The sequence below is a fragment of the Phoxinus phoxinus genome (assembly GCF_949152265.1).
Source record: "Phoxinus phoxinus genome assembly, chromosome: 3".
Taxonomy (NCBI): Eukaryota; Metazoa; Chordata; class Actinopteri; order Cypriniformes; family Leuciscidae; genus Phoxinus; species Phoxinus phoxinus.
Window position 1 is genome coordinate 34,148,184 of NC_136878.1, and position 27,697 is coordinate 34,175,880.

General features: G+C 38.6%; 2 protein-coding genes across 4 annotated transcripts in view; both read left to right on the forward strand.

Annotated features, from left to right (window-relative positions):
- The window catches only part of c5 (complement component 5), a 31,649-nt gene extending 19,188 nt beyond the window's left edge, over window positions 1-12,461 (forward strand). The window contains exons 22-42 of the mRNA XM_079607342.1: window positions 1,004-1,225; window positions 1,506-1,566; window positions 1,651-1,740; window positions 1,961-2,173; window positions 3,662-3,740; window positions 3,896-4,055; window positions 4,136-4,234; window positions 4,321-4,492; window positions 4,613-4,818; window positions 4,913-5,065; window positions 5,148-5,210; window positions 9,760-9,853; window positions 9,942-9,981; window positions 10,085-10,187; window positions 10,275-10,349; window positions 10,456-10,561; window positions 10,656-10,739; window positions 11,293-11,382; window positions 11,486-11,569; window positions 11,713-11,854; window positions 12,147-12,461. Coding sequence (XP_079463468.1) covers window positions 1,004-1,225; window positions 1,506-1,566; window positions 1,651-1,740; window positions 1,961-2,173; window positions 3,662-3,740; window positions 3,896-4,055; window positions 4,136-4,234; window positions 4,321-4,492; window positions 4,613-4,818; window positions 4,913-5,065; window positions 5,148-5,210; window positions 9,760-9,853; window positions 9,942-9,981; window positions 10,085-10,187; window positions 10,275-10,349; window positions 10,456-10,561; window positions 10,656-10,739; window positions 11,293-11,382; window positions 11,486-11,569; window positions 11,713-11,854; window positions 12,147-12,285 — 2,475 coding nt within the window. The 3' untranslated portion in view covers window positions 12,286-12,461. The remainder of the gene's footprint in view (window positions 1-1,003; window positions 1,226-1,505; window positions 1,567-1,650; window positions 1,741-1,960; window positions 2,174-3,661; window positions 3,741-3,895; window positions 4,056-4,135; window positions 4,235-4,320; window positions 4,493-4,612; window positions 4,819-4,912; window positions 5,066-5,147; window positions 5,211-9,759; window positions 9,854-9,941; window positions 9,982-10,084; window positions 10,188-10,274; window positions 10,350-10,455; window positions 10,562-10,655; window positions 10,740-11,292; window positions 11,383-11,485; window positions 11,570-11,712; window positions 11,855-12,146) is intronic.
- A 224-nt stretch (window positions 12,462-12,685) lies between these two features.
- The window catches only part of cntrl (centriolin), a 42,943-nt gene continuing 27,931 nt past the window's right edge, over window positions 12,686-27,697 (forward strand). The window contains exons 1-13 of one of the 3 annotated variants that reach the window (XM_079608300.1): window positions 12,728-12,825; window positions 12,914-12,962; window positions 13,191-13,363; window positions 15,125-15,261; window positions 15,378-15,508; window positions 15,677-15,818; window positions 17,095-17,281; window positions 17,362-17,555; window positions 19,076-19,195; window positions 21,289-21,457; window positions 21,841-21,950; window positions 22,888-23,082; window positions 27,440-27,593. In XM_079608300.1, coding sequence (XP_079464426.1) covers window positions 12,789-12,825; window positions 12,914-12,962; window positions 13,191-13,363; window positions 15,125-15,261; window positions 15,378-15,508; window positions 15,677-15,818; window positions 17,095-17,281; window positions 17,362-17,555; window positions 19,076-19,195; window positions 21,289-21,457; window positions 21,841-21,950; window positions 22,888-23,082; window positions 27,440-27,593 — 1,798 coding nt within the window. In that variant the 5' untranslated portion in view covers window positions 12,728-12,788. Of the gene's footprint in view, window positions 12,826-12,913; window positions 12,963-13,190; window positions 13,364-15,124; window positions 15,262-15,377; window positions 15,509-15,676; window positions 15,819-17,094; window positions 17,282-17,361; window positions 17,556-19,075; window positions 19,196-21,288; window positions 21,458-21,840; window positions 21,951-22,887; window positions 23,083-27,439; window positions 27,594-27,697 lie in introns of all 3 variants that reach the window. The other 2 variants (XM_079608301.1, XM_079608302.1) reach the window with 2 other exon arrangements.

Consider the following 27,697-nt stretch of genomic DNA (forward strand, 5'->3'; position numbering starts at 1 on the left):
ATCAGCTGTTTGTCTGTTTTGGGTCACCTAAGAAAGGATCCCTGCATCTAAACAGACTATTATCAAGTGGATAGTTGAGGCTATCTCTCTTGCTTATGAAGCTTCTGGCCAGCCATCACCAAAAGAGCTCATTCCACTAGGAGTATGGTAGCCTCCAAGGCCTTAATTTCAGGGGTCTCCCTTCAAGAAGTTTGTGATGCGGCAGGATGGTCCTCGCTGCTCACGTTTGTCAGGTTTTATGACTTGGACCTTAGTGCCCCTGGATCACGAGTTCTTATATCATACCTTATCCCAGTATTCACACGACAGGTTCTTGTGCCTATGGTGTTCGGGCATTCTCATTCCCAAAGCGTCATCGACGCAGTGCAAGTTAACTCGAAAGGAACGTCTCGGGTTATGACTGTAACCATACTTCACTGAGAAAAGAACGAGACACTGCATCACTTTGCCATACTTCCTGCATCCCTGTGATCGAATTGCTTCGGCTAAATCGAAGCTAACGCCGGTCAGACCAGATGTGCTTTTATCCTTTCCTAGTAGTGACGTCACCCGCCTGTGATGTTCACTATCATCATTGGACTAGTTGACACATGTGCCTCAGACGCAGTGTCTGGGTACAGTCATAACCTGAGAGGTTCTCCTTAACACCAAATCAGAATATTAGAATTATTTCTGAAGAATCATGTGACACTAAAGACTGGAGTAATGGCTGCTGAAAATTCAACCTTGCCATCACAATAATAAATTACACTTTCAAATATATTAAAATATAAAACATTTTAAATTGTAATAATATTTCACAATATTACTGTTTTACTCCATTTTTGATCAAATAAATGTAGTCTTGGTGAGCATAAGAGACTTCTTTCAAAAGTATTAAAAAATCTTAACGACCCCTGACATTTGAACAATGGTGTATATATTTATGTGACATTATGGTGATAAACTCAATACAATTTTATTTCTCTCTGTATCTTTCTATATCTCATACATACATGAATAGTTCAGTGTGACCCTGACGGCAACAGAGGGAGTGTGTGTGTTTCGTGGAACTCAACAAGGGAAACATGAAAAGCCAAATGAAAACAAGGGACATATCGAAGTCCGTTCAGTGGCTTTGGTCACGTTCTACATCATGGCCTTGGAAGCGGGCACTCATACGCTCACTTTCTCTTTAACAACTGAGTGGGGGGCTGAGAGTGTGGTCAAGAAATTGAAAGTGGTGGTAAGAGGCAATAGGCAGTCAGTGCTAGAGGACTGTATCTTTGTAACATGTTGTTCCCTTCTTTCTAAAGATGTACAAACTACATTTTTAATATAGAAGGAAGTTTTGAAAGTTACAGTGTGTTTTTATTGTACACTGAAGTATTTTATTTTAAAAGAGAACAGTATAGATTCCTCATGATATTTTTGCTTAAAAATTGTGTTTATTGAGAACTAATCCAGTTTCAGTTCAGTATGCCTGAGATTATGATCTGACTGACTAATGTTCTGGTACTTCACAGCCAGAGGGAATTAGAACCGAAATACAAAGTGGTGGAAGAATTGATCCAAATGGAGTCTTTGGTAAGGACATCTTTTAAGGAAGAGTTTAAGCATGCTCTCTGCTCATGTGCTGGAGTTTCACGCCATTTCTTTTTCCTTTCTTAGGCACTTCCATGCGAAAACTTGAGTTCAAAAATGTCATTCCACCAAACATTGTGCCCAAGTCAACTGTGGATCGTATTCTAACAGTTAATGGTATGATGCCTGTGAAGCTTGAACCCATTTTTGCAGATGCTAAATGACACTTTCTGCTCAGTCAAATTTTTTTAACTATATCAGATTTGCGCGATAATGTTTATTTTATAAACTGCATAGATTAAATTTGATTATACTGGAGGTTCCAGAGGCCTTATGTATTTTCATTGTGAGGAAATGTTGCCAAGTCACAATTTTGTAACTTGTTTTTCTTGTTCAGGTGAAGTACTGGGGGAGCTTCTGTCAATAATAAATAACCCAGAAGGATTAAAACAGTTGACTAACCTGCCACGGGGAAATGCAGAGATGGAGCTCATGAGACTCCTGCCGATCTACTATGTCTACCACTACCTAGACAAGACAGAGAAATGGGACATTTTGGGGAAAGAGTCAGCTGCAAGTGAAAAGGAATTAAAAAGGAAAATGCAAGCTGGTGGGATGTTTGTTTCAGTAGAGTAGAATAAAAAAAAAATCCCCTCACATTTCTTGTATATCATGGTCTTTTAGGGGTTCAAGGGTTCAAGAATTTCCAAGGATCAGCATTCTCCCCTAAAAGTGATCGGGCAGACCAAACCATAAGTTATAGAGACTTTATACTTTGAGTGATGGTAGTACTAAGCCCCCATCTACAGTCAACGTTACCAAGGCTTGCCCCAATCGGCCTGATGGTGGCACTACAGCGATCAAAAGAATGTAATGGCTTTCACCATTCATCGCAGGCTCAAGTGACTTATATTGTTGGAATCCTCGGCTCAAGACGAACAAAACACACATATCGGATTCGATCTTTACCCTGCACAATTTTGGGGGATTTTGGATTATTAATTTTTTTAATACTTTCGGGAAATAATCCTAGGTTTTTCACCCAATCGGACCCAAACCAGTGCAGAAAAGAGTCTGTCAATAATTATTAAAAAAGTCAAAATTTCGATTCACGTACGTGGTGGGATGGCAAACCGTTCAAAGTACTTTTTACTAAAATGGCTATCCCTCTTGAACGATTGAGATCATTTCTCCAAACTATGTACACCTATGAAAGGGCTCAGTCTGTGGTCGAGTGGAAAAGGACTGGACACTTGGTGGCGCTTTAAAATGAAGGGGGAAAAAATACAAAACGGCTATAGCTATGTAACAGACAGTCAGATTGACTTGAAACTGGTAGGTGGTGTCTTTGGCCAAGGTGCCGCAATTATTTACAAGGACATTCAAATATCTGGAAAACATGGCCGCCGTCGGCCAATGAAGTTCGAGCAGCTGTTAGATAAGGTTATGTAGGCCTATCGGAAGGAAACTCGTTGGGCTTGTTTGACACACGGCCTTAGAGACCTGTGAGAAATTTGAAAGAAATCGGCCACTGAGGGGTTGTCTTCACGTAAAGGATTGTATATCATGCGATTTTTCATACATGCCCACAACTTTTATACCATATGTTACAACTCATTCTGAGCAACTTTCCCTCTAGGACCACCACTGTCAATCAAACCGTTGATTATTAAATATTGGAGATTCTATATAGAAAATTTTTCAAAAAACTACTTTCGCGAACTAGTGCTAGGTTTTTGTCTCAACCTCAAAAACTGTTAAAAATATTTCAATGTATGTTTTCAGTAAATTGGCTGCAACCACTAGGTGGTTACAGGCTTGCTAAATAAAACATAATCACTTATACGCATGTGCTTAAAGTCTTGAACCTTGAACCCCGTTAATTGCTGCTTGATGCTATATTTTCATTATTTAATTTGTTGTATACTCGGTCTCCATATAATATGAACAAAAATGTAATGATAATTTCCATCCTATAATAAGTACATTTTGTTTTTTACTTGCTTGTCTTATACGAAAGTTACTATATCAGTTATTGCCAGTACAATTAACTATAATTAACTATAAAGTGATTTAACGACTCACTGTTCCTTTCCAGGCATCACCAGCATGATGTCATATAAGTATGAACATGGTTTCAGCATGTGGTCGAAGAAGGACAAATTAGCCAGTACCTGGTAAACAACTGCTCAATTTTTTCCTCAGTGGCAGCTGAAACGAAGCATTGTCTAATTGATATTTTACAAATGTTTTACATAGAAAGCAATACATATAGAACTTTACATGCTACTAACATTCTACTGGAGGTGTAATGTTGTAAAAACTTCTTTAGGGTGACGGCTCTTATAGTCAAGACTTTTGCTGACATGCATGAATATGTCTCTTTGGAGTCTGAAGTGCTGGTCAACGGCATTTTTTGGCTGATTAAAAGTCGTCAGAATGATGATGGCTCGTTCTCTGAGAAATCACAAAACAATCCACTTAAACTCATGGTATGTGAAGAAAATAAGTGTTCATGATATCTTACTGTATATTTCAGTGTTTTGATCAAGATTGTCTTGTTTTTTTAAAGGGTGCCGGAGCAGATGTCACTGAGAAGACAGTCTTCCTCACTTCTTTTGTCATGATTGGAATTAAAAATGCCCTGAAGGTCCCTAATGTTAACATACAGGTATGTCTGGCAGTAAATTCAATCAGAAACCTATGTAGGATTGTTCCTCATTCAGTCAGTGACTAACAGTACAATTGTCTCTCTAGGCCTTTAAAAATGCTTTAGATCGTGCCACGGAGTACATCTCCTCTAAGTCAAAGAAGATTAAAAGTTTATATGTTAGAGCCATTGCATCCTATGCTCTGACTCTGGTAGACATCAATAGTATGCCGGCAGTCGGCCTTTATGAAAAAATCAAACAGCAGGCTCAAGTTAAAGGTAAAATCTTATTTGGGAATTGGGACATTCCACACACTTGACCAAAAAAATAAAAAATAATTAAACCCTCTCATATTTGACCAATACCTTAATACAAAGTTTAACATCTAACGTTTTCAGGGAACCCAGCTACAATTCGTTTCTGGGAAGACTCTAAATCTAACAAGGATTCATTAAAACCCAGTGGTGCGACAGCAAAGACCGTGGAAACAACAGTTTATGTCCTGCTTAACTCTTTAGTCAGAGGTGATTCCACATATGCAAAGCCTATCCTGAACTGGTTAACACAAGACCAGAGATACGGAGGGGGCATTCTTTCAACACAGGTATCTGCAATATATATATATATATATATATATACATCTTAATCTTTTAATGTTGTCTTTATCATATGTTATCTGACTTTGCTCAAATTTTCAGGACAGCATTCTCACTTTGGAGGCCCTTACCAAGTACAGCATCTTAGCCAGTCAAGCCACATTAGACATGGTGGTTGACATTGAATACAAGACTAAAGGTGACATAAGCAGAATCAAACTAACTCAGCATAAGCCTGTGGCTAAACCAATAGTGGTAAGACGTTAATTTTTTTATGATGTTAACAATTTGGAATTTTAAATTATATATAAATGCCATATCTGTTTTCTTTGAAAAGGTGATCAAAAATGATGATATAATAATCAAAACAGCAATGAGCTCTGGTGTTTCATTTGCCAAAGTAAGTGAGCTTGTATTTAACAAAGGAATGTCAGTATCAGTTATTGGTTGATATTACTAATATATATACAATTTGGATAGTTATTTGTCCACACTCATTTTTATCTATTTTTACATTTAGACTACCTCTGCTATCTTCAAGTGATCACTTAAAATTAATTTCAGATCCCAAAGTCAAAATCTGTTGTTTTTATACTTGTCTAGTTATATAGTGAAATGATGCTCAAATGTACAGGTGAAACACGAAAAATTTGAATATCATGCAAAAGTTCATTTATTTCAGTAATTCAACTTAAAAGGTCAAACTAATATATTATATAAAATCATTACATGCAAAGTGAGATATTTCAAGCCTTTATTTGTTATAATTTGGATGATTATGGCTTACACCTATGAAAACATTTTCACATGTTTGTGTTTGTGGGGGGGTGGGGGGGGGGGGGGGGGGACTAATTTCCTCACATTTATTGAAGCTTAAAATGTAAAGCACATTGCAGCTGCACAGCTAGCACAGTGAGAGACTGGCTCACTCATTGGCTGTGCTGCAGCAACTGCACATCCAATGGCGAAGGCGCCTCTAACGTGCGCGCCAATCAGCTAACAACGTTCCTACATACGTCAGAGACCACAGACAGGGCGTGGCAGAGCCTATAAAATGAGCCCGAATTCGTCATTACAGCAGATTTTCTCAACTTCAGCGACAAACTCCGTCTCCGTGTCCTCCGGAAAAATGTTAAGCTATCGCCGTCGACACAAGACTTCTCTGCTAGAACGAGCCTTTGCACAGCGGACTGCGCCCTTCTTATCTGAAGCCGCTTTCTCTTGTCGCCGTTCTCCTGTGGCCATCTGGCGATCAACACATATCCTTTCTACTAATACTGTTATGCATACAGTCTGAAAGAGCTGAACGGGCGTTGTTACAAATGACTCGTTTTACATGCACCACGTGCGGATCCCATCTGAACGAGTGCGACGGGCACTCGGAGTGTGTTTCATGCCTGGGGCCTTCCCATGCTGAAGCCGCGCTCTCTGCTGGCGGCTGCTCTCTCTGTGAGGGCATGCCTGTTTCGGTACTGCAGACAATAAGCTCTCGCAAAAGATGGAGAGCCCGAGAGCATGGTGTTTAGCGAGCCCACGCCGGCCATGTCGCGGAGATGCTTAGGATCCTCACCCAGCCAGAGGACGACAGCCTCTCCATCGCAGCTTCTGAAGAGGAATGGCTGGGCTCTGTCGACCCCATCCATCTTTCTCAGTCGAGCGCTAGCATCCCAGCTAGAACTAACTCGGATGCGGAGATGCTTAGGATCCTCACCGCGGCTGTCGCAGAACCTCCTCGAAGTTGGCTGGACGGCTGGTTTTTGACGTGGCGCCAGCAGGCCCCTTGCCACAGACTTGCACCATTCTTTCCCGAGGTCCATCAGGAACTTACTAAGACGTGGCACGGTCCCTACTCAGCGTCCCTACTCCTCCATTTCCGCAACGCTCTCCTCCGTGGACGGCGCGGCGGAAAAGGGCTACGAATCGTTGCCGCCCCTCGAAGAGGCCGTGGCCGCTCCCCTCTGCCCAAACGCTGCTGCTAGCTGGAAAGCTAGAACGACTCACCCGAGCAAGCCTTGCCGTAACACATCCGCTCTCGCCAGACGCTCTATTGCTGCCTCTGGCCAAGCTGCTTTCGCGATCTCAGGAGTGCCACGGACCTAGCTTTGCGTGCTACCAAGGCTACCGCGCAGGCTATTGGGTGAAGTACAACCTGGTTGTGCTTGAGCTCCATCTTTGACGCAACCTCACAGAGATCAAAGAGGCTAACGCTGGTCCATCTGTGAAAACAGGACCAGTGATGGTGTTAAGGCTGGAGAAAGCGAGGCACGCGGGGACATGGCCGGTGTGGACTCGCTAACCTCCATGCTTCTCCTCAACCCAAGAAGCCAGCGAAGCAGGTCCCTCAGCCCCGCCCTGTGGCTGATACCCACCGCCACTCGCGGCCAGCTAAGCGCTACCCACAGCCCCGGCGCCAGGGCCCCCGACCCAGTATTGCGTTGGATCCTGGGGTAGCAACGGGGTTAAAAGAGAGGGCTCGTGTCTAGCTCTAGCCGGACCACCCTTGAAGAAACATATCATTCTCGCAGCTGGAGAATTTTGTACTGCACACAAACGCCGTTTCCACAGCGAACCCAATAAAACACATAAAGAGCATGTTTCAAGCTCACAACACACGTGTTCCCCGTCCCCCTACACTAGGTGGCCCTCTCCCAGTTGTAACTATGACTTTGCCCGAGGCGCAAGCCTTTTCAGTCAAACAAACAAATAGGGCCCTATCTTGCACCCAGCGCAAATTTGCACACAGACACATGTATCATTCCTATTTTGCACCCGCACACAGTGGACTTTTCCCTCCACAGACGCACGTCGGTAAATTAGGGAATGAACTTGCGCTCCCGGGAGGCGGTTCAGCGAAAAGAGAAGTTCCCTGGTGCTATTTTGCAGTTTTAGAAAACAATTCCGCCACTGACCAGGAAAAATCTAGTCTAAAGACAGTGGCGCGTTGCGCGTTAGTCATATGCTATTTTAAGGGCGCATGCTTGGCCATATGTAGCGTGTGAACAACGCGCATACACTTTGATTCTCTAATCTAACCAGACGCAGCAGTTTTCATTTTTGAAAATCATACATTATTACAAGGAAAAGTATTAACACACGAGGGAAATCATTGTTGTGTACATGAAGATGTGAAAAAAATGGGCATAGGGTAAATCTAGCTTACACATTTACCCAAATTATTATGCGCCTGTTTAACCGGAGCTAATTTGGGTGAGTTTCTTCCATCCCCATAAATGTCACTTCTCTGTCTTTTACGGCCCGACGAGAACGTCGGTCTCCTCGGCTGTGAACCGCTCCTGGCGTGCGCCTGGCAAATCCGCCATTATAATAGCAATCCGCCGTGGAACAAGCGGGAATGTGAATGTGAGAGGATGCTCTGATTGGTTTATTTCACGTTACGCCCAAACCACACCTATGAATAATGAAGCTACTTCAGACCAACCCATTTTAGATTTGTGTCGGGCGTAAGAGTCATTTATCCCGCCGGTATAATAGCATGCTTCGCTCCGAACTATCGCTCCGAATCTTTTAGCAAAAAGTGTGTTTCCCATTCAGGACATTTGTGCGGCGGCCGGATGGTCTTCGCCCTCCACTTTTGTGAGGTTTTATAACATGGAGGTTCCTTCCCTGCAGGCGAAGGTCCTTTCTGTATGATTAAGACTCGACTAGTCTGGTCTTATCTGCATGATTAAGTCCCTGTTCATAAGCACACTATCCCTAACTATGAACCAGCCTCTGGCTGTTTTTGGTCCCCGTATATTAGACCCGAGGGTTCTGGTCTATTGATATGCTATTGGGGGTATGAGCTTAGTGGCATCACTGTATACCTGATTCAGACCCGACGGTGTCCGGTCTTATCAGTATATTATGCATATATACATATATTTTTATTCTGGCTTGTTTCGTGAACTCAGGGGTCCTGAGTTTCATGTTCGGCCAGTTACTTATGGTGCGGCATTTTACATTGTGTCCCCACTGCATATAGCTACGCAATACGATGTGACCGTTCTCGAAAGGGAACTACTCGGTTACTATCGTATCCTCGGTTCTCTGAGAGTAGGGAACGAGTATTGCGTAGCCTGTCGCACTATAGGAACATGGCAAGTTTGTCGCTTCAGTCGATTTAACCCTGCTATAATGGCGAATTCGGACTCATTTTATAGGCTCTGCCACGCCCTGTTGGCGGTCTCTGATGTATGTAGGCACGCTGTTTGCTGATTGGCGCATACATTAGAGGCGCCTTCGCCATTGAATGTGCAGTTGCTGCAGCACAGCCAATAAGTGAGCCAGTCTCCCACTGTGCTAGCTGTGCAGCTGCAATGCGCTTTACATTTTAAGCTTAATAATAAATCTGAGGAAATTAGTTCCCCCCAAGCGTATAGCTACGCAATATTCGTTCCCTACTCTCCCTACTGTGAACTGAGGTTACGATAGTAACCGAGTAGTTTTCATTAGCTGTAAGCCATAATCATCAAAATTATAACAAATAAAGGCTTGAAATATCTCACTTTGCATGTATTGAGTCTATATAATATATTAGTTTCACCTTTTAAGGTGAATTACTGAAATAAATTAACTTTTGCACGATATTCTAATTTTTCAAGTTTCACCTGTATTATTTAAAAGTATTGATTTCATTTTTGGTGTTTTAATTTGATTTTGCAAAATAGTATATCGAATTTCAATAAATGCCATTGACCAGTACCGACCAGGTGAAAAAAATGAAAACAAGACAAAATCATCCTTTTATAAACAATCATTCTAAAGGATGGTCATTTTCAGTGTATTTGATAAACACTACAACAATCTAGACTTTTAAATATATATATATATATATATATATATATATATATATATATATATATATATATATATATATATATATATATATATATATATAAATTCTATGCATGAAACCAACTGTATTTATTGATTAACCTAATTTTTGACAGCTGAGAACAGTTTACTATGGGATGACAGAGAGCAATGAAAATTGCCAATTTAATATATCAATTGTCATTCACGACCGTGTCCCATATTCAGATGGTAAGTTCTGTAATTTTTTTTACTTTTATACACTTTGTTATCTTTTAAAGTGAACTTGGTGCAGCTAATTTGATTTCTTTGTGAGCAGATCCTATGCTTCTGTCACAGCGGATTGTGGCCTGTGCAAAGTAAGTCTGTAGAAACTCCTGATGAGAAGTTACAGGTTTTAAGTGTCTGTGTAAATTTCTGATTTGCATGTAAAACTCATAAAAAATTCCATTGTGTGTAAAGATACAAGCCACATGAAAATGCAATTGAAACTGAGTCAGGACTCACTGTGATGGAAATTAATTTGCCGACCGGCGTGATCCCAGTCCAGGAGGATTTAGATATGGTGAGACACTAGATGCAAATACATTTCAATAGAAAACATTCATAGTTTCAGAAAACTGTAATGACATTTTGTTTCTAAATTTTGCAGTATCAAAATGGACTTGAGTCTCAGATTTCCAACTATGAAATATTGGGAGACAAAGTCATCCTTCAAATAGATTCGGTGAGCATTGCTAGACAAAACAAACTTTCTCCAAAAGTTTGCATTAAAATATGGTGTGTATTTCATCTTGAAGAATATTTCTAACCATACAATGCTTCTCCTGCAGATACCATCAGAAGATTTCTATTGTGTGGGTTTCCGTATTCAAGAGGAATTTGAAACTGGCATGAGCAGATCCTCACTATTCAGAGTTTATGAATTTAATGATCAAGGTATAGCACAAATGTTTCCCCAAATGTTTGATTTATCTCTGGCTGAACTGATTTTGACTACATAAAACAAGCTTTCTCTACTCATTTTTAATAGGAACTACTTGTATGAAGTTTTACCACAAACAAAGCCGCAAACTGTTGCGACTCTGTGAGGGAGACCAGTGTCAGTGCATGGCAGGTAAGCTGCTTAAAAGCAAAACAAAACAGAAATAAAGAAAAAAACTGAAATTAAACAGTTATTAACAAAAATCGGTTTTATTTACAGCTAATAAAAATATGTTATAAAATCATTTTGCTAATGTTCCCATTAAGTTGTTTCTGAATGTTCTCTGAACGTTCAAGAGGAAAATGCTTTGCAAACATTATGGGAACAATACTTTTGAAAGTTCTCCAAACATTCTAAAACAAGTAGAAACATTTTTTTTTTTTTAAACGACAGACTAGACGGACATCCAACTATTATGTTTCAGACAAAACTCTCCATCAAAGATGTATAAATAATGATTTTGTGCTCAAATTTTAAGAACATTTTACAGACTAGATAACTTTGAATGAACATTAGGAATAATGTCTGTTCATAACTTTTAGAACCAAAGTTGTGAGAATGTTCCCTAGAGGCGTATAGCCTACTTCGGTCGCATGACGTTATAATTTACATAGGCTTACATGTGTATTGAGTTTAATACGTCTGTGTTAGTTTAATAATTTGTCTGTATTTCCATCAAAATTAGTGGAATGCTGCAACTTTAAATCCACCATTGATCCCACAATCACTGTTGAACAGCGCAAAAATGATACGTGCAAAGCAAGCATGAAATATGGTAAATAATGATCCTCATGAAGCTTCATGTCAAAAATCATTGTCACATGATCAGAGGTATACGTTTGGTACATGTCATTTACTTCCCCATCTTTTTTTTCTAGTATTTAAAGTGTTAATTGAATCCTCTGAGGCAAGTGGAGATTTCGTGACCTACAAAGCAAAAGTTAAAAAAGTGCTAAAAAAAGGCAAGAGTATATTGAATATGTTTTGTGTTCATATATTAAAAAGTTTAAGTTGTAAATGATTTAAACAAAGTAATATTATTTAAATAAACAATTTAAATAAACAACTTGCATCAGAGCTTCAATCCAGAATTTCTCTTCTGCAGAACAAACGGACGACTTAAAAACCGATTCAGAGATAGATTTTGTGAAGAAGGCAACTTGCAATGAAACAAATTTCGAAGTTGGCAAGCAGTATCTGGTCATGACTTCTGAGAGTATGAAGATAAAAGTGGATCCTGCATATAAGTGAGCTATTTTTTGCTTTCTTTCTCATGTTTTAAAAAACACATCATACAGTACCTTAGGATCAAGATTTTGGGCAAGAATAATCTACTTGTAGACCAAAAAAAATAAAAAATCATATGCAATTTTTTGCAAATTCATTATGAATTCCTAAAATCTGTTACGTAGCACCTTGCATTAGTAAAACACATTATAATCATCTTTATAAAGTGAGAGTGTTTCACATTAATTATTTAACTATTATGTGGGCTAGTACAGAAGCCTCAGAACTGATTTTCTTTATACCATGTTTCAGGTATAAGTTTCCTTTGGACTCACATTCTTGGGTGGACTGGTGGCCACTTGAATCTGACTGTGGGGATGCTGCCTGCAAACAGTATGCCAAAGCGTTGGATGATTTTGGATTTGATTTTGAATTATTTGGCTGTGAATAAATTGCAATGTCAATAAAAGAGATAATTCTTATGCATGTTCTTATTGTATAACATCCTCTGAATAAGAATAAACAGAAGCGTTCAAATACATAAAAAATATTGTCTAGAAATTCTAAAAAATATATGTGATTATTTTAAAATCTTAGTCATTTTTTTGTATTAACCACAAGCATGCAAAATTAAACAAAAAAAGTATTACATGTGCAATTTGTTATATCAAACAACTTTACATTTTCGTTGCTTAATGACAATGTGTTTAGGAAATCGTTTGTTGTTATTTATGTATGTGCATACAATTAACATAATATTTTGCTAAACATTGTTGTGAAAAATATTCTGGTTGTTTGGAAATGGAGTCTGCTTTGAACGCACAGTAGCTTACTCTTATTTTGAAATAATTGCAGCTGAGTCACATGACCCAAACATCACCGCGAATCATTTGAGTTCATGGCTGGAGAATTAGACAAGAGAATGATAGCTCAGTTTAAACCTTTCAGAAACGCATGAACTATATATATGACACCTGGACAAGAGATAAAGGTAACAATGTTGTATCCGCTTTGACAGTATTTAAGAGAGAATTATAATAATCTGACGGTTACTGGGTGATTGCTATCAATCCTAATAGGTCGCTATGGAAACTGGGCTAACAAAAATGGACGAGTCTTCACAAAACAGTGAGTGTCCATACAGTTAAATGTAAAACTTCCTTTTAATATATATTTAATCATTTTGTCAGATTTGGTCTGCATTGTAAGTTTTTCACATAAAGCAGAAGAAACTACCAGCAGTTACCGTTAGGTTTTAACTTAGCAATTGACTTAATTTAACAGTTAGGTAACGTAACGTAACGTTAACGTTAGGATGAGCATCGTAATCGCTGGCTTCCTCTGATAAAATTATAGCAGCTACCCCCCTCGATATAATAAAATGAAAAGACTCGCAAGCAAGTTGCGCAAACAATCACCAACAACAGGATCCAAATGTTCCAAGAGCCTCCAGATCAAATCTGTGACCCCCAACGCCATCTCACGGTCGGAGAGGGATGGAGGTCCTAGAGAAGATCTTAACGATGATGGTAAATCTCAGTCTCTTATTGTTTAGATACTGCATGTCCTACAGTACCGGTGTCTTTCTCATCTGATATGTCCCTTTGAAGTCTTAAGGTCATTTCTCCAAATTCATTCAACAAGTGGATATTTCTTTAACTTTGGGCACTTCTAAAATCTAAAACTAATGGATAATTTACACTAAATTATTCACACTTTAATGGATTTTAATCTTAAACTAAAAATCCATTAACGTGTCAATTATTTAGTGTTTAAAACTATGTTGACTAAGAGTGAAATAAGCATAAATCATCCCAGCTAATGGTAAACTGCAACGTAATCTGGTGACCAAACTTTCGTCGTGAACGGGGTTATGGCAAAATTTGACTGCCTGCCAAATTGAAGTCGCTACATGGTTGCCTAATCAAAAGTGAAACCGCTACAACAACCCATTATGAAGTGACCCTTCACAAAACTTAATGCTTTAATGACGCCTTTAAAACATTTCAAATCCCTTAGTTCTCGCCATCTCTGAAAAACAAACCAATGTTGATTCTCGTTTTATTACGTTACGCTCTGTGACTGTCGCATTCTCCAGCCGACTCTCTCTATTCTGCATTTTTCTTTTCCTTTTTTAAAAAAAAGCGTGATTCCTAGTGGTTCGAGATTCTGCATGCTCAATGTCAACCTTTCTTGCTTGTTGTGACAACTAACCTATGCCACCGCCACACCATACATCTAGCCTACGTCAAAGTAGCCGGAACAACTTTTCTCTATTTATGGATATGACAAGACTCTTAAGGTGCGTTCACACAAGCGACAAAGCGACACGTTACCATTCATTTCAATGGGGAGCAGGCGTTTTGACCTGATTGGGCGTGTCTGGCGACGCGACAAAGTTGAGATCTGTTTAACTTTATGCAAATGAAGAGCGACTTTCGGGAGCGACAACCAATAGGAGTGAAGTTAGTGGAGTTTCTCGTTCATCTTTAATATTATGCATGTTATGTACTGATTCCATTTATATTTAGAATTTTCCTTCCAAAATATTAGTTTGTAGTAGCAAGAAAATGGATTTGTTGTCTACAACATGGAGAAACATCCGTGAATGTCACTCACAAACATTACCGGTACTAGACAACCAGTAGCGGGAACGCCCACTAGCGACCTAACCGCCGGCCACTGGCGACCTGCAGCGACAAAGTCGCTTCTAGTGTGAACGTACCTTCACCTATGCAATCCTATGCAATTTCACGCGAAAACACCCTGCCCGGTCTAAAATAGGCTTACCATAGTGAATCAGGGTAAGACAAAAACACGCTTTGGAAGAAGGATTTATAATGGATTTGGAACGTTATTGACTACATTTAGTTAATTTTGAACAAAAAAGTTACATACTGTACTGTACCTTTAAAAACAAACTATTTGAGATCTGATTAAAAATTATACGGGGTGAACATATCCCTGACTTTTAGAAATTGCCTATTGGACTTGGTTAGTAGTAGTCAAATTAAACTAGTAAAAATGTGAACAATGTTTATTAGAGTTTATTTTTTAAGTCCCTAGTGCGAAAAGTAACAAATTTTGATTTTATGCATTTAAGAGTTTTGTAATAGCACAATGATGAATAATTTCATAATTTTTTAGGAGGTTCACCCTTACTTGAACTTAACTTGCAACCATATTTCAGCTTCACAGATCATTAATTACTTTGCTGCTACCAGTTTTTGTAAATATTTCCACTCCATAGTGTTATTGTGTTATTCATTTACACAAATATCTACCCTTAGACAAAAGTAAATATAAGGGGAAGGGGACAAGATACATCACAGAAGACCTGATCAGGAGATTAACTAAATGTGAAAATGTAGTCCTTGTGCAGACTCTGGATCTGTCTACATCTACGGGACATGACAAACAATTTAGGGTAAGATTTAGACATTATTTGGTTAATGCTCAGTGTGATTGGTAATGGTTTTGATTGGTTTATTGTTGCATTTTGCATTCATTTGTATTGACTTCTGTGTGTTCATGATTTTTTAGTATATTGAAAATTTGGACAAGTGTGAGCGCCTACAGGTTCTCAACCTCAGTAACAACAGGATTGAGAAAATTGAGAAGCTAGAGAAATTATGTCAACTACGGGAACTCCACCTTTCCAGTAACAGCATACAGTAAGAGAATGTGACATTTGTCTACTTGACAACAAACATTCCCTGTGGTGGTACCACATATCCATTTTTTTTATTGTTTTTATGTTATAACAGAATACAATATATAATGTTATTAAAGCCAGTAAAAGTTTTAAGATATAGGCTAATTTATATTTCAATTATGTACAGAAAAATTGAAGGTCTAGAGCACATGACAAACCTTCAGGTTCTAAATTTGGCCTTCAACAACATTGAACATCTTCCGGTCTGGATGGCAAAGAAGCTCAGATCCCTTCAGACCATAAACCTACACAGCAACAAGATATTCTCTGTAGGTACAATTTATCTGGGTTTTTCAATCTCAGCCTTTGCTTATATTTGTTTATTACGTGTTTAAAGGATAATTCCGGTATTTAACACCTTGAGTCTATATTGTAGTTTGTTTTGGATGAACAAGAGTGGTGGACAACATTTTTTTGACAATGGTTCCTCTCTCGAGTTTTTGACTATAATAGAATTGGCCATGGACCCATTTAACATTGGAGTCAATGTGCATGTCCGAAAATGTCATTAAAACAACCTTTAACATTATTTTTCAAAACTGTGCAACTCACCGAGTGATTAGTGATGTTAGTTGATGTTCCAGAACCAAAAAGTGTTGCGAAATACAGTTTCTGTCGTGTTTTATTCGTCATTTTGTAAAATCCCATTGTTGAAAAAATAGTTCCACTATAGCAAAATAAACGGATTGGAATCATATATTGCGACGATATCTTGTTTATAACCATCAACGAACACCACTAACCACTCGGTGAGTTTAACAGTTTTGTAAACGAACATTATTGGCTGTTTTAATGACATTTTCGGACATGCACATTGACTCCAATGTTAAATGGGTCCATGGCCAATTCTATTATAGTCAAAAACTCGAGACAGGAACCATTGTCAAAAAAATGTTGTCCACCACTCTTGTTCATCCAAAACAAACTACAATATAGACTCAAGGTGTTAAATACCGGAATTATCCTTTAACATCAACAGAAAAAATACATTAAAGGGATATTTTACCCAAAAATGAAAACTTTTTCATTGTTTTTCATCCTCATGTCGTTCAAAACCTGTATAGCTTTCAATCTTTTGTAAAACCTAAGAGAAGATATTATGGAAAATGTATCAGCAAATCTTTTTTTTGTCCAAACAATGGAAATCAAAGGCCAAATGGAACCAATACTGTTTGGTTACATTCTCCAAAATATATTCTTCAGCAGAAGAAAGTAAGTCAAACAGGTTTGGAACGTCATCAGGGAAAGTAAATAATGACATAATAAATAATGGCTGAATTTTCATTATACCTTTAATGTCATATTTAACTGTGTTAAAAGGGAATTAGGCCTACTCATACTCAGTGTTACGTCCCTGTGTTGCGTGTGTGTTTTCTTTGTTTCTCTCCCCGCTTCTCTTGTTTACTATCACTTCTTAGGTATCCGTGATTGGTCCAGTAGTCTGTCAATCATTATCAGCGCTGACGTCATCCATCCTATCTGTCGCCAATGTTTTTTTTTGTAATGCACAATTGTGTTATAACATTCTCAACCTTTGTGATCTAGCTTCATGAGATGGCCAAACTAAAGCCTCTGAAGAACCTGACGAATCTGACATTAGCAGAAAACCCTATCTCCAGCCTGCCCCATTATCACCTCTTCCTAATCTTTCATCTGAGGTCACTGGAAATACTGGATGGACAGCCAATCAGTCCACAGGATAGAGAGCAAGCACATCAACGCTTTCATATGGGTACATCATCTCATCTTCTACATTTATCTTATCTTCATATGTGCTGTTATAATATGAGCCCCTTTGTGCTGTTCTTATAGAGGAAGTGGAGCGTTTGGAGCAGGAGTTGGAGTTGAGAGTTGAGGAAACTGCACAGCTTCAGAGAGAGCGGACCGCAGCACTGGAAGAGCTGAAGCGGCAGGACACAGCCAATCAAAACCTGAGGCACCAGAACCAGGAACAACAGCTGGGACACAAGGAACTCAGGAGAGAACTGGACACCAAATCTGAAATGGTGGGTGATGGAGTCTTTGCTGTCATCAAGCTCAGTGTGAATAGGGTGGAGCATTTCGCCCCCTGATACCCTGATAGCACATGAGGTCGCTTCGTGCCATTCACATCCCTGGCGTGCTCAATCGTGCAGCCGGCGAACTCTCACGACAGCCTACGCTTCCGGGAGAATGGCGTGTATTATTTAACTAAAATCCTGAGCTTGGCCGTTTCGTCTTCTGTGCACAACTGGGCACATTCATTCAGTCTATTAGCAATTAACTCCGTCTCCGCCCAGAAAAAGTTGTGAGAAATCAAGATTAATAAAAACATGACACAAAATACAATCTATGTACTTTTTTCTCTGAGATGAATATATCTGTTGTGTTCATCGCAACAACATCTGCCACCAGTCATTCTGACTGTCATCTGACAACCGGAATTCAAGACCGGATCATCTCAGTGAACAAAGTTTTCAAAATGTACATACATTTTCCGGTCTATTTCTAGACCATTTCCTGTTCAGCTCTCTCTTCTTACTCCATGCTTTTGTCACCTTCTCTAAAGGTACTTTGTGGTACTGAAAAGTGTTTTTGAGTGTGTTGCATCATTTATCATCGCTTTAATTAAAAAAGTTCTTGGAAAACCTGCATTTGGAAAAACAAAATCTGTTTCAACTACTAGAACAGCAAATTTTTACTAATTGCTTTAATGCACTTTTTTTTCATATTTTTTTAGCGTATACAAAATGTAAAAAAAGTGGCATTTATTTATATTGCACGAGCACATTTTTTTTATCAAAATATTTAACAGAAATCGTTTTTTGTTAGGTTTTACATTTAAAACAATATATATATTGTTCAAGGTACTGCTTGTAATTGGACACTTTTCTGTCAACCGTTAGTGGACCACGAGAATGGCTAATGTGATGATCTATAGCTGTGGTTAATCTGCTTAGACACAGGTACATTTTAGTAGAATTGACTTCATATATCCGCTAGGAGTCTACTTGAGACCAGTGACCACTTGAGGCCAGAACTATCCATTGCAGAACTGGCTCTATTGCCATCCCTTTTAACTTTCCTTTCCCTATTGATTTTATTTATCTTTCACTCTTGTGCTCTTATTTAAACTATCTGTATGTCTTCTACTGTCTCTTCTCTTCATTCCCTCTTCAATCTCAGCTTCCATATCATGCTCCTCTGCTGGATTCCATCTGTCAGGTACTTAAATGTCTTTTAACTTATGTGCCCTACCAATTACGGACTGATGTCAACGTTATGTTCTCCTGTCCTCCCAGGTTCTTGCTTTAGAGAGCGATGTTGATGGTATGGCATTGCTATGTTCTTTAGCATGTTTCTGCATGTGTGCATTCTGTATTAATGGAAATCTTCAATTATCATTCATTGCTCTGTGCATTTCCATGAGTGTAACAGTTTTGTAGTACACATATCTTTAAGAACCAATTGAGGTTGATGTGTAGCTGATGTGTTTTATGGTGTTATGTAAAGTGTTTTGTTTAATAACCTCTTCCTCATTACACAGCTGAAGCAGAAAACAGTGGAGTTGACCCAGGCCTGTCAAAAACACTATGAGCTCGAGCAAGAGTTGGCTTTTCACAAAATAGATGTCAAGTTTGAACCTCTTCCATTTTATCCAGACCCTGTAAGTTTTTGTTTTGTTTAAGTTGTAAAATAACTTGAGGATATAAGTAGATCATTCATTGTGATTTGTTTTGAAAAAAAGGGATTAATTATAGGTTTTTTTTAACTTGTAAATTTACACTACTGTTCAAAAGTTTGGGATTGAGGGTTTTTGAAAGAAGTCTCTTGCTCACCAATGCTACATTTATCCATCCATCTATTCTACTCCACTTGTCTGGTACTGAGTCGTAATGGCAGTAGGCTGCCCATTTGCCTTTTCCGCAACACCTCCACCACAAGGTGTCCAGGAGGTATCCTGACTAGATGCTCGAACCTCCTCAACTGGCTCCATTCAACGCGGAGGAGCAGCGGCTCTACTTTACACGCTGTCTCTCAGGGTCAGCCCAGACACCCTGCAGAGAAAACTAATTTTGGCCACATCTGCAATGTATCTGTGAGCTCATTCTTTCGGTCTCTAGCCAAAGCTCATGACCATAGGTGAAGGTTGGAACATAGATTGACTGGTAAATCGAGAGCTTTGCCTTTATGAGCAGCTCTCTCTTCACCACGACGGTCCAGTATAATGACCAGATCTCATGCTCTGACCTACCTCTCACTCGTGAACAAGACCCATTGATTCTTGATCTCCTCCACTTGGGGAAGCAAATCACTCCCTACCCGAGGTGGGCAGTCCATTGTTTTCTGGCTGAGAACCATGGCCTTGGATTTGGTGACCCTCATTCCCACTTCTGCACACTCAGCTGCAAAAAGCTCAAGGAAGCACTGAAGGTCACAGCCCGATGAGGCCATCAGGACAACATCATCTGCAAAGAGCAGCATCCTAAGGCCCCTAAACTGGACACCCTCTGCCCCCGGCTGTGCCTTGAGAACCTGTTCATGAATATCACAAACAGGATCGTGACAAGGGACAGCCCTGGCGAAGACCAGCATTCAGGAACAAGCTTGACACACCGCAGATAATGCAAATGCAGCTTTCACATGGTTGTATAGGGATCGGATGGCATACATAAGCGACCCTGGTACCCCATGCTCCCAAAGTGCCCCCCCACAAGACAGAAAAAAAGGGAACCACCACACCCAATCGCCAGGCACTGTCCCGGATTCCCATGCGATATTGAACAGGTGTGTCAGCCAAGACAGCCCGAATTCCTCCAGGGCCTTCAGTATCTCAGTATCCCAGCCCATGCTTTCCTGCTAAGCCGCTTGATAGTTTGCCAGAACCTCTTTGAAGTCGACCAAAAGTCCTTTTCCATGGCTTGTCCGAGCTTTTCCCATATCTAAGTTTTTGCTTCTATGACAACAACTGCAGCTGTGGTCCTTCTAGCCTGCCAATACCTGTTGGCAGAATCGGGAGACCCATAGGTTAACCGCACCCAAAAGGCCTCTTTTTTCCACCTGACGGGCTCCCTCACCGCTGGTGTTCGCTAACGTATTCTTGGGTTGCCGACACGATAGGCACCAACAACCTTACAGCCAATTGCTTCCGCAATGCAGGATTTGAACAGGGTCCACTAAGTCTCCATGTCTCCAACCTTCTTTCGGGATGAAGGAATCACTTCTACAGAGGTGGGAGATAAAGACATTCTGTACAGAAAAAAAAAAATAAAAACAGTGGTGTCAAGTTGGGGACTTGTGAGTATTCCTACTTAACGCCATCCACCCTTCAACCCAGGAGTTTGGTTCCAGAGCCCGAGCTGTGCTGAAAGTGAGCCCAGCTATATCTAGCTGTTAATGCTCAAAAAAATATATATTGTAACATTAAATGTCTTTACTGTCACTTTTGATTAATTTGATGCATCCTTGCTAAATAAAGATATTAATTTAAATAAAAAGTATTAATTTAATTAAAACATTTCAATTCAAAACTTCATTCAGTTCCACTTTAAAAAATATATATACATATATACCGGTATATATATTTTAATACGATTTTAGTGCGAGTCTTTAACAGTTAGTTACATTCTGATGAATTTATAGGTGACATTTAATTTGAGCTTTGATGATTAAAATACAAAAGCTCCAATTGACTTTGCTTTAGTCATTTTTTGTAGGATTATATTCATTTTTAAAGACATCGTTCTCTATGTTGTTCAGGAGGTGGAGGTAGAGAAACTTTCTATCGAGAGTCCCTACATAGGAAAGTCTTGTCAGAAGAGGAACATCCTATTGGGTGCACGAGACAAGCATCATCCAGCCTCAGCGGACCTGACAGAGACAGACTACCCCAGAGAACATGACATGTCCAGACATGCGCAGCTCAGAGGTACAAAGGTTCAAGGGCACTGTGTATTCACATTATACTAAAGGGTCTAAATACTGTAGTTATATAAAGTAAATTAATTTGTATATTACACATGCTATTCATTTTTTACTAGCTTTACTTGTAATAATCTGTAGTTTTTTTATTCGTATTACCAGCAATGCTGCTTAGGTTTGGGACTAAGTTGCATGTATGTATGTACAATATTACCCTCAAATAAAACTGAAACGACTGTTGACTATTGAACAGTGGCCCCCAAAAATAATCAAACCAAGTGGCATCAGCAAACAAAATGATGCAGGACATTTTCCCGTTTTTATGGGACCACTATAAGATCCACATCTCTGCAGGTTTCCTAATGCATCTGTTTTTTGTTTTTGTTTCAGCTGAGGTGCGATTACAGCAATTACTTAAAGAAATTGAGATGAGAGAGCAGCAGATCCTTAGAGCCAGTGAGGAGCTCCGGCAGCTAGAGGAGACAGTTTCTCAGAGACGGGTGAGATGTTCCCCATTAAACAAGTTTTTAAAACACCACTTTCCATTCTCCTTGAGAATATTTTCTCTTTTTTAAGTCAAACTTGATGGCCACTTGAGTCCCCATTTAAATTTCAGATTTGTTTAAAGCTGCAGTCCGGCACTTTTTTGGGTTTAAAAATATCAAAAAAGACATTTTTGGAAAAAAAAGTAACCAGCCAGTGTTCAAAACTATCTGCTTGCCTTACCTCGATTCAAAACGGTAAGCTTGTAATAATGATTTTAATTCCAGTGGTACTGGTGGATTTCCGCGGGAATTTCGAGCATGTCTTTGCGTCATTACGTCACTTCTGTACACATAGAGAAGGAGTCCCCGGCTAGTCGGCTATATAGCGTGTGTGGATGATGGTGAAGATTTAACTTAGCACTTGGTATGGCGGATCCCGAAAGTTTAAAGCGACAATCACCAGTGACAACTGGAGATTCACCAGTTGTAAAACCCAAGACTTCAGACTTCAGAGTGGCTACAGAAAAAATATATTTTTCACGTTTTGATGTGATAGTATAAGCAATCGTTAGATTTAATCAGCATAGCCTACTGCAATGCTTCCCCCCACCCCCCGAATTTGGTCAGAACAAACGTGAATGTTACTTACTTGCTCAGATGACATTTTCCGATGAAAATTCTAATGTTGACACTTTCAAAAAGTATACTCTGAGATTGCTGATGACAGTAGGCTACAGTATCCACAGCGACGCGGCAGCCTCAATACATTGTGTTCATCCGCGCTGTTTCATGCCGATTTACTACCCACGCACAGTTAATAATTCCGCGAATAACTGCAATTGCAGATTTCTAACAGAGATGGCGACAAAGAGGAAAAACGACGGACTGCAGCTTTAAATAATTTAATTTATCTATGTTGATTTGCACTTGCATTTGCATGATTTGCACATAGATCTGTGAAGCTGAGAAGGAGCAGTTCAGGCAAGAGCTTCAAAGGAGAATACAGAGGCTGGGAAAACTAAGAGGAGAGATGGAGGCTGTGGAGAGGCAGCTGGACACACTGAATGCTGATAGAAATCAAGCCCAGAATGAAATGGATCAGCTGCAGAATCTACTGCACAGCCTGGATCCCAGTGACGCCAGACATGTCAGTAACACTTATGCTTATACAACCTTGTGATGCTTAAGCAATAATTACAGTGATATTACCATGGTTAAGTAATGTTGTTGTGACGATGTGCTGCAGAGTGAGTAAAACCCACTTAATTATGGTAAAATCTCTGTTATGTGCAACTTCTTGTGGATTATTGTTGTCATAACACAAAGGCAAAACACAGTAACCAATGTTCTGTATTAATAAATTAATTCATTATAATAATTACAAAAACAATTCTTCTAAAAGTTAATGCAATTCAGTTACTGAACACTATAAAACATCCTGTTAAATTTACAGTATAAAAACTAGCAGCTGTGGTTGCTGGAAATATGCATATTTTACAGTTCATAAACGTATGTATCATGAACTGATATAAAGTCGGTATGAAATGAAAATTCAACGAATCTATTTTCTAAATGCATGTTATAAATCTTATTTTGAACAATTTATACATGCATACGTTTCTTCTTCTCTTCTCTAATCATAACATGACAGTCTGATAAAAACAACAGATTTCTCTCAGACTTCTCCCACATCTCAAAATCCAATCAACAACCAATACATTGAACAAAGTCCCCACTGTACTTCTTTTTTCTTTTTTTTTCTCGATAATCTATTACACTTAAATATGTTACAATGCAGAAGAAAAGATCTGTTGCTTCTTCTGTTGCATCACAACTTGAATATACAAATCTACTTAAATTACATAAATCTGCTTAAGGTAAACCCACATAACAATACAGATGTTTAAAATAAAAGGCCAAATTAAAAACTACAATTCATTAAAACCGGCCATTCTATAAACAATGGCTAATAAATAAAAATACACAGAATAGTGTTACTTAAAGACAAACCATCGGGGTAAAATGCATGACACTTAAATAATACAACATACATAAATTAATTAAAAATAGATAAATAACATAAAACATAAAACCTTTTCACATACAGTAAAAACAAATATTTTACTGTAAAAATACACTGACCCAAACTTTTGAATGTTAGTATTTTTTTTTTTCAAGAAATCTTTTAAGTGGAATTGATCAAAAGTGACAGTAAAGACTTTTACATTGTTACAAAACATTACGTTTTTATTTCTGTAACAATTGCTAACATTTAAGTATAGGCTGTTAATGGTAAAGCATTAAAATATAATTAAGCTGAAATGCCGTTACAGCTTTGTCTGTATTTGCTATTTTTCCCTGGTTGAGAATAAGCTTAGAACAAATATTGTATCATACAGTTAGTATAGTTTATACATTAAAATGTTAAAGGATGTATGCAAGAACATTTTTGTAACCAAGAACAATAGTTACACATTATAACGTGTTACTGTTTACACCCATATGTGTGATCACTCAGGTGTGCACATTGGTGTGTGTTATATTGTCTATATATATATATTCTGTTTTCACCGCAAGCATCTGAGTTCTTCAGATGTTTTATTCGGATCTGAGATCCTGTCTATTTATGTTATATAACAACAAAGTTCATGTCTTCCTGTTTTCTGTTAAAGAAAATGTTTGTCATACAAAAACTGATGTGTTGTGGTACCTCCCTAACAACAAAGGTGACAATAATAAGATGAAGATCTCTATGGAATTAATCATCACTAACCCATGATTCTCAGCATCAAGTCGTATAAAATGAGGCGTCTGCCTCTTTAAGAAAGAAGAGAGAACTTCTGTCCTAGGCGAAATCTGTTTATGCTGTGGGTGGAGCCAAAGAGGTTCCTTACTCCCACCCGGCCCCAGACAAGGGCACTGATTGGCTGAGGCAGAAAGTTTCCTGTGTTGATTCAAAGAGAGTAGAGAGGAGGGTGGAAAAAGCGCAGGGGTAGAGGAGGAGGGGGAGAATGAAGTCTAGAGGAGAGGGCTACTTTTAATGATAGTCGGACTCTGTGGACAAAAGCTCTGAAGTTTAGAGTAGCGGAGCTAAAAGAGACAGGAAATGTTCTCTTTCTTTCCCCTTCTGGGGCAGCAACAGGAGAAAAATGGATATATAGAGACAGAAAGTGAAGAGATGGCAGCCACACCGCTTTAGTAAGTAAATACCCCACTGGGGTCAAGGGGGGGCTCATGGGAGGCTGCTGTCATAGTGTTGCAGTTTGGGACTCTTGATTTTGTTTGTTGAAATGATTATTGGTACCTAACAATAAGAACATTATTTCATTTTTTTAAGTTGATCAAAACATGCTTCATGAATGTGTAAGTTTGAATGTATATGGAATATATTTTCCGTGTTTTTAAACAGGAAATTGCTAAATCATTATGTCAACAGGGTTTGCTGGATTGCATATTTCACATGGATTTGAGAGCAGTTGGCATAACAATGTACATTGTTAAATTACTATGGCCCGACCATTAGATACAAATAAATACCTCTGGTATATTTATTTATAAAGAAGGTTGGTTCAAAGTTTTAAAACAAACTGGCCTTTGAACTATGTATTGTGTAAAATAATGCTTAATAAAAGTGTTACATTATCACTTTGAGATAATTGTTGGAAGGGAAGAAGAAGTGTATGGGTGGAGAAGTAACGAATGCAGAAGTCCAAGGCTGCATCCGAAATCGCATACTTCCCAAACCCTACAATATAGTAGTATATGACAAACGAAGTATGTCCGAATTCACAGTACTCATAAAAGAGTAGGCAAAAAGTACCCGGATGACCTACTACTTCCGGTGAGATTCTGAAGTGTGCATACGATGGACACTTTACTATCCCATGAGGCCACGAGAGAGGATTTTTGAATGGCTGTGACGGGACACAACTGATGCTGAAGGTTACGTGTTAAGGGCAACATGGCGAATAAATACTACACACATTCATACTATATAGAACGTACTTTTTTATTGGTTGGGAAGTAATTACTTATTCATAATAAGTACCTACTCAAGAGAGCAGCCCACGACTGTCCCTTCTTCCCAATTTTGCATACTGTCCACAATAGTACACTGTAAAAAATTATTTAATAATAATTCATTACATTTATATAGCGCTTTTCTCTGCACTCAAAGCGCTTTACATAGAAGGGGGGAATCTCCTCAACCACCACTAATGTGCAGCATCCACCTGGATGATGCGACGGCAGCCTTGTTGTGCCAGAACGCCAGCTATTTCTCAGATTATAGAGTATATGAAACATAGGCGTATGTTTTACAAGACAACACTATTTCAGTCTTTCTACTTTCCTACTCTTTATTTACATAGCACTTTATACAAGACAGATTGTTTCAAAGCAGCTTTACCGTGATAGCAGGAAAATTATTTATTGATGCGAACAGTTATTTACGACTGTAAAGCAGCTCTAAAAATAAAACCGTCATTGTTCAGCTGATGTCAGTTTAGTGTTGATTCAGTTCCGTTGTAAAAGTTAATCAGTTATTAAATTATTTAATTTCATCTAACGCAGTTCTGCAAAAAAAACAGTGATTGATGTCATTATCCAGCTCAGTTCAGTTCTCATCTAAATGTTTCAGTGCAGTCAAATAAATAAAATTTGAATATCGTGCAAAAGTTCATTTATTTCAGTAATTCAACTTAAAAGGTGAAACTAAAAATGAGTTATATAGACTCATTACATGCAAAGTGAGATATTTCAAGCCTTTATTTGTTATAATTTTGATGATTATGGCTTACAGCTATGAAAACATATGATATTCAAATTTTTCTAGTTTCACCTGTAATATTGTTGAATATTAAGTGTCCTCAATGAGAATATTAAGTGTCCCCTATGGGAACCACAACCAAAACTATAACAATAACTACAATGTGTTCTGTTCTGAGATTTGTATCAGATTGATTTGAAAAGACTGCAAATCATTTATCAGTCTAGATCAGTTTTAAATGCATTAATAATGAAACCTAGTAGTTCTACATTTGTGGTCCACGTCAAATGAGTCCACATAGGCCCGTTTACGTCAAGAACGATAACTATAACAATAATTATATTAGCGTCCAACGTTATGTTTATTATTAGTACGCACTGCATATGTTTTCTGCCACTTTCAATGCTTGAGCTCCTTAAAGCAGGATGGATTGGATTTAAAAAAAAAAAAATATCTGAAAGTGATTCCATTTGATATCATTCATTTGTGTCATTATTGTTGTGGTGTAGGCTTCCATTTTTTCATAGAATTAAAATGATTATTAAAACGTTAGTTATAGTTATCGTCCTTGGTGTAAACTTGCCTTAAATCTCTATGATGTTATGGTCCTTAATATAAAAATAAATAAATAAACACTAAAAATAAAGTTTTACAACATTAAACTGACATCATATGTATCACTTGTGTTGTACTTGTGTTGTGATTTTGCACTGACTCTCTGCCATCTCTTCTGCAGGCCCATGTGAAGGCTCAGTTGTCCAAAAAGACACAGCTGCTGGCCATCATGAGCAGAAAGCACCAGGAACTGGAGGGCAGGCTGGATGATATGATCACACGTATCCACAAGGAAACGCAGGAGATCAAAGAACTAGAGCAACAGCTTACTGATGGTGAGGAACTTTTTTTAAATGTTCTCCCCCTTCATTGGATAATGATGTCGTTGGATCCATTATGAATACAATATATTTAAATTAAAATAAGTAAGAAGAAACAA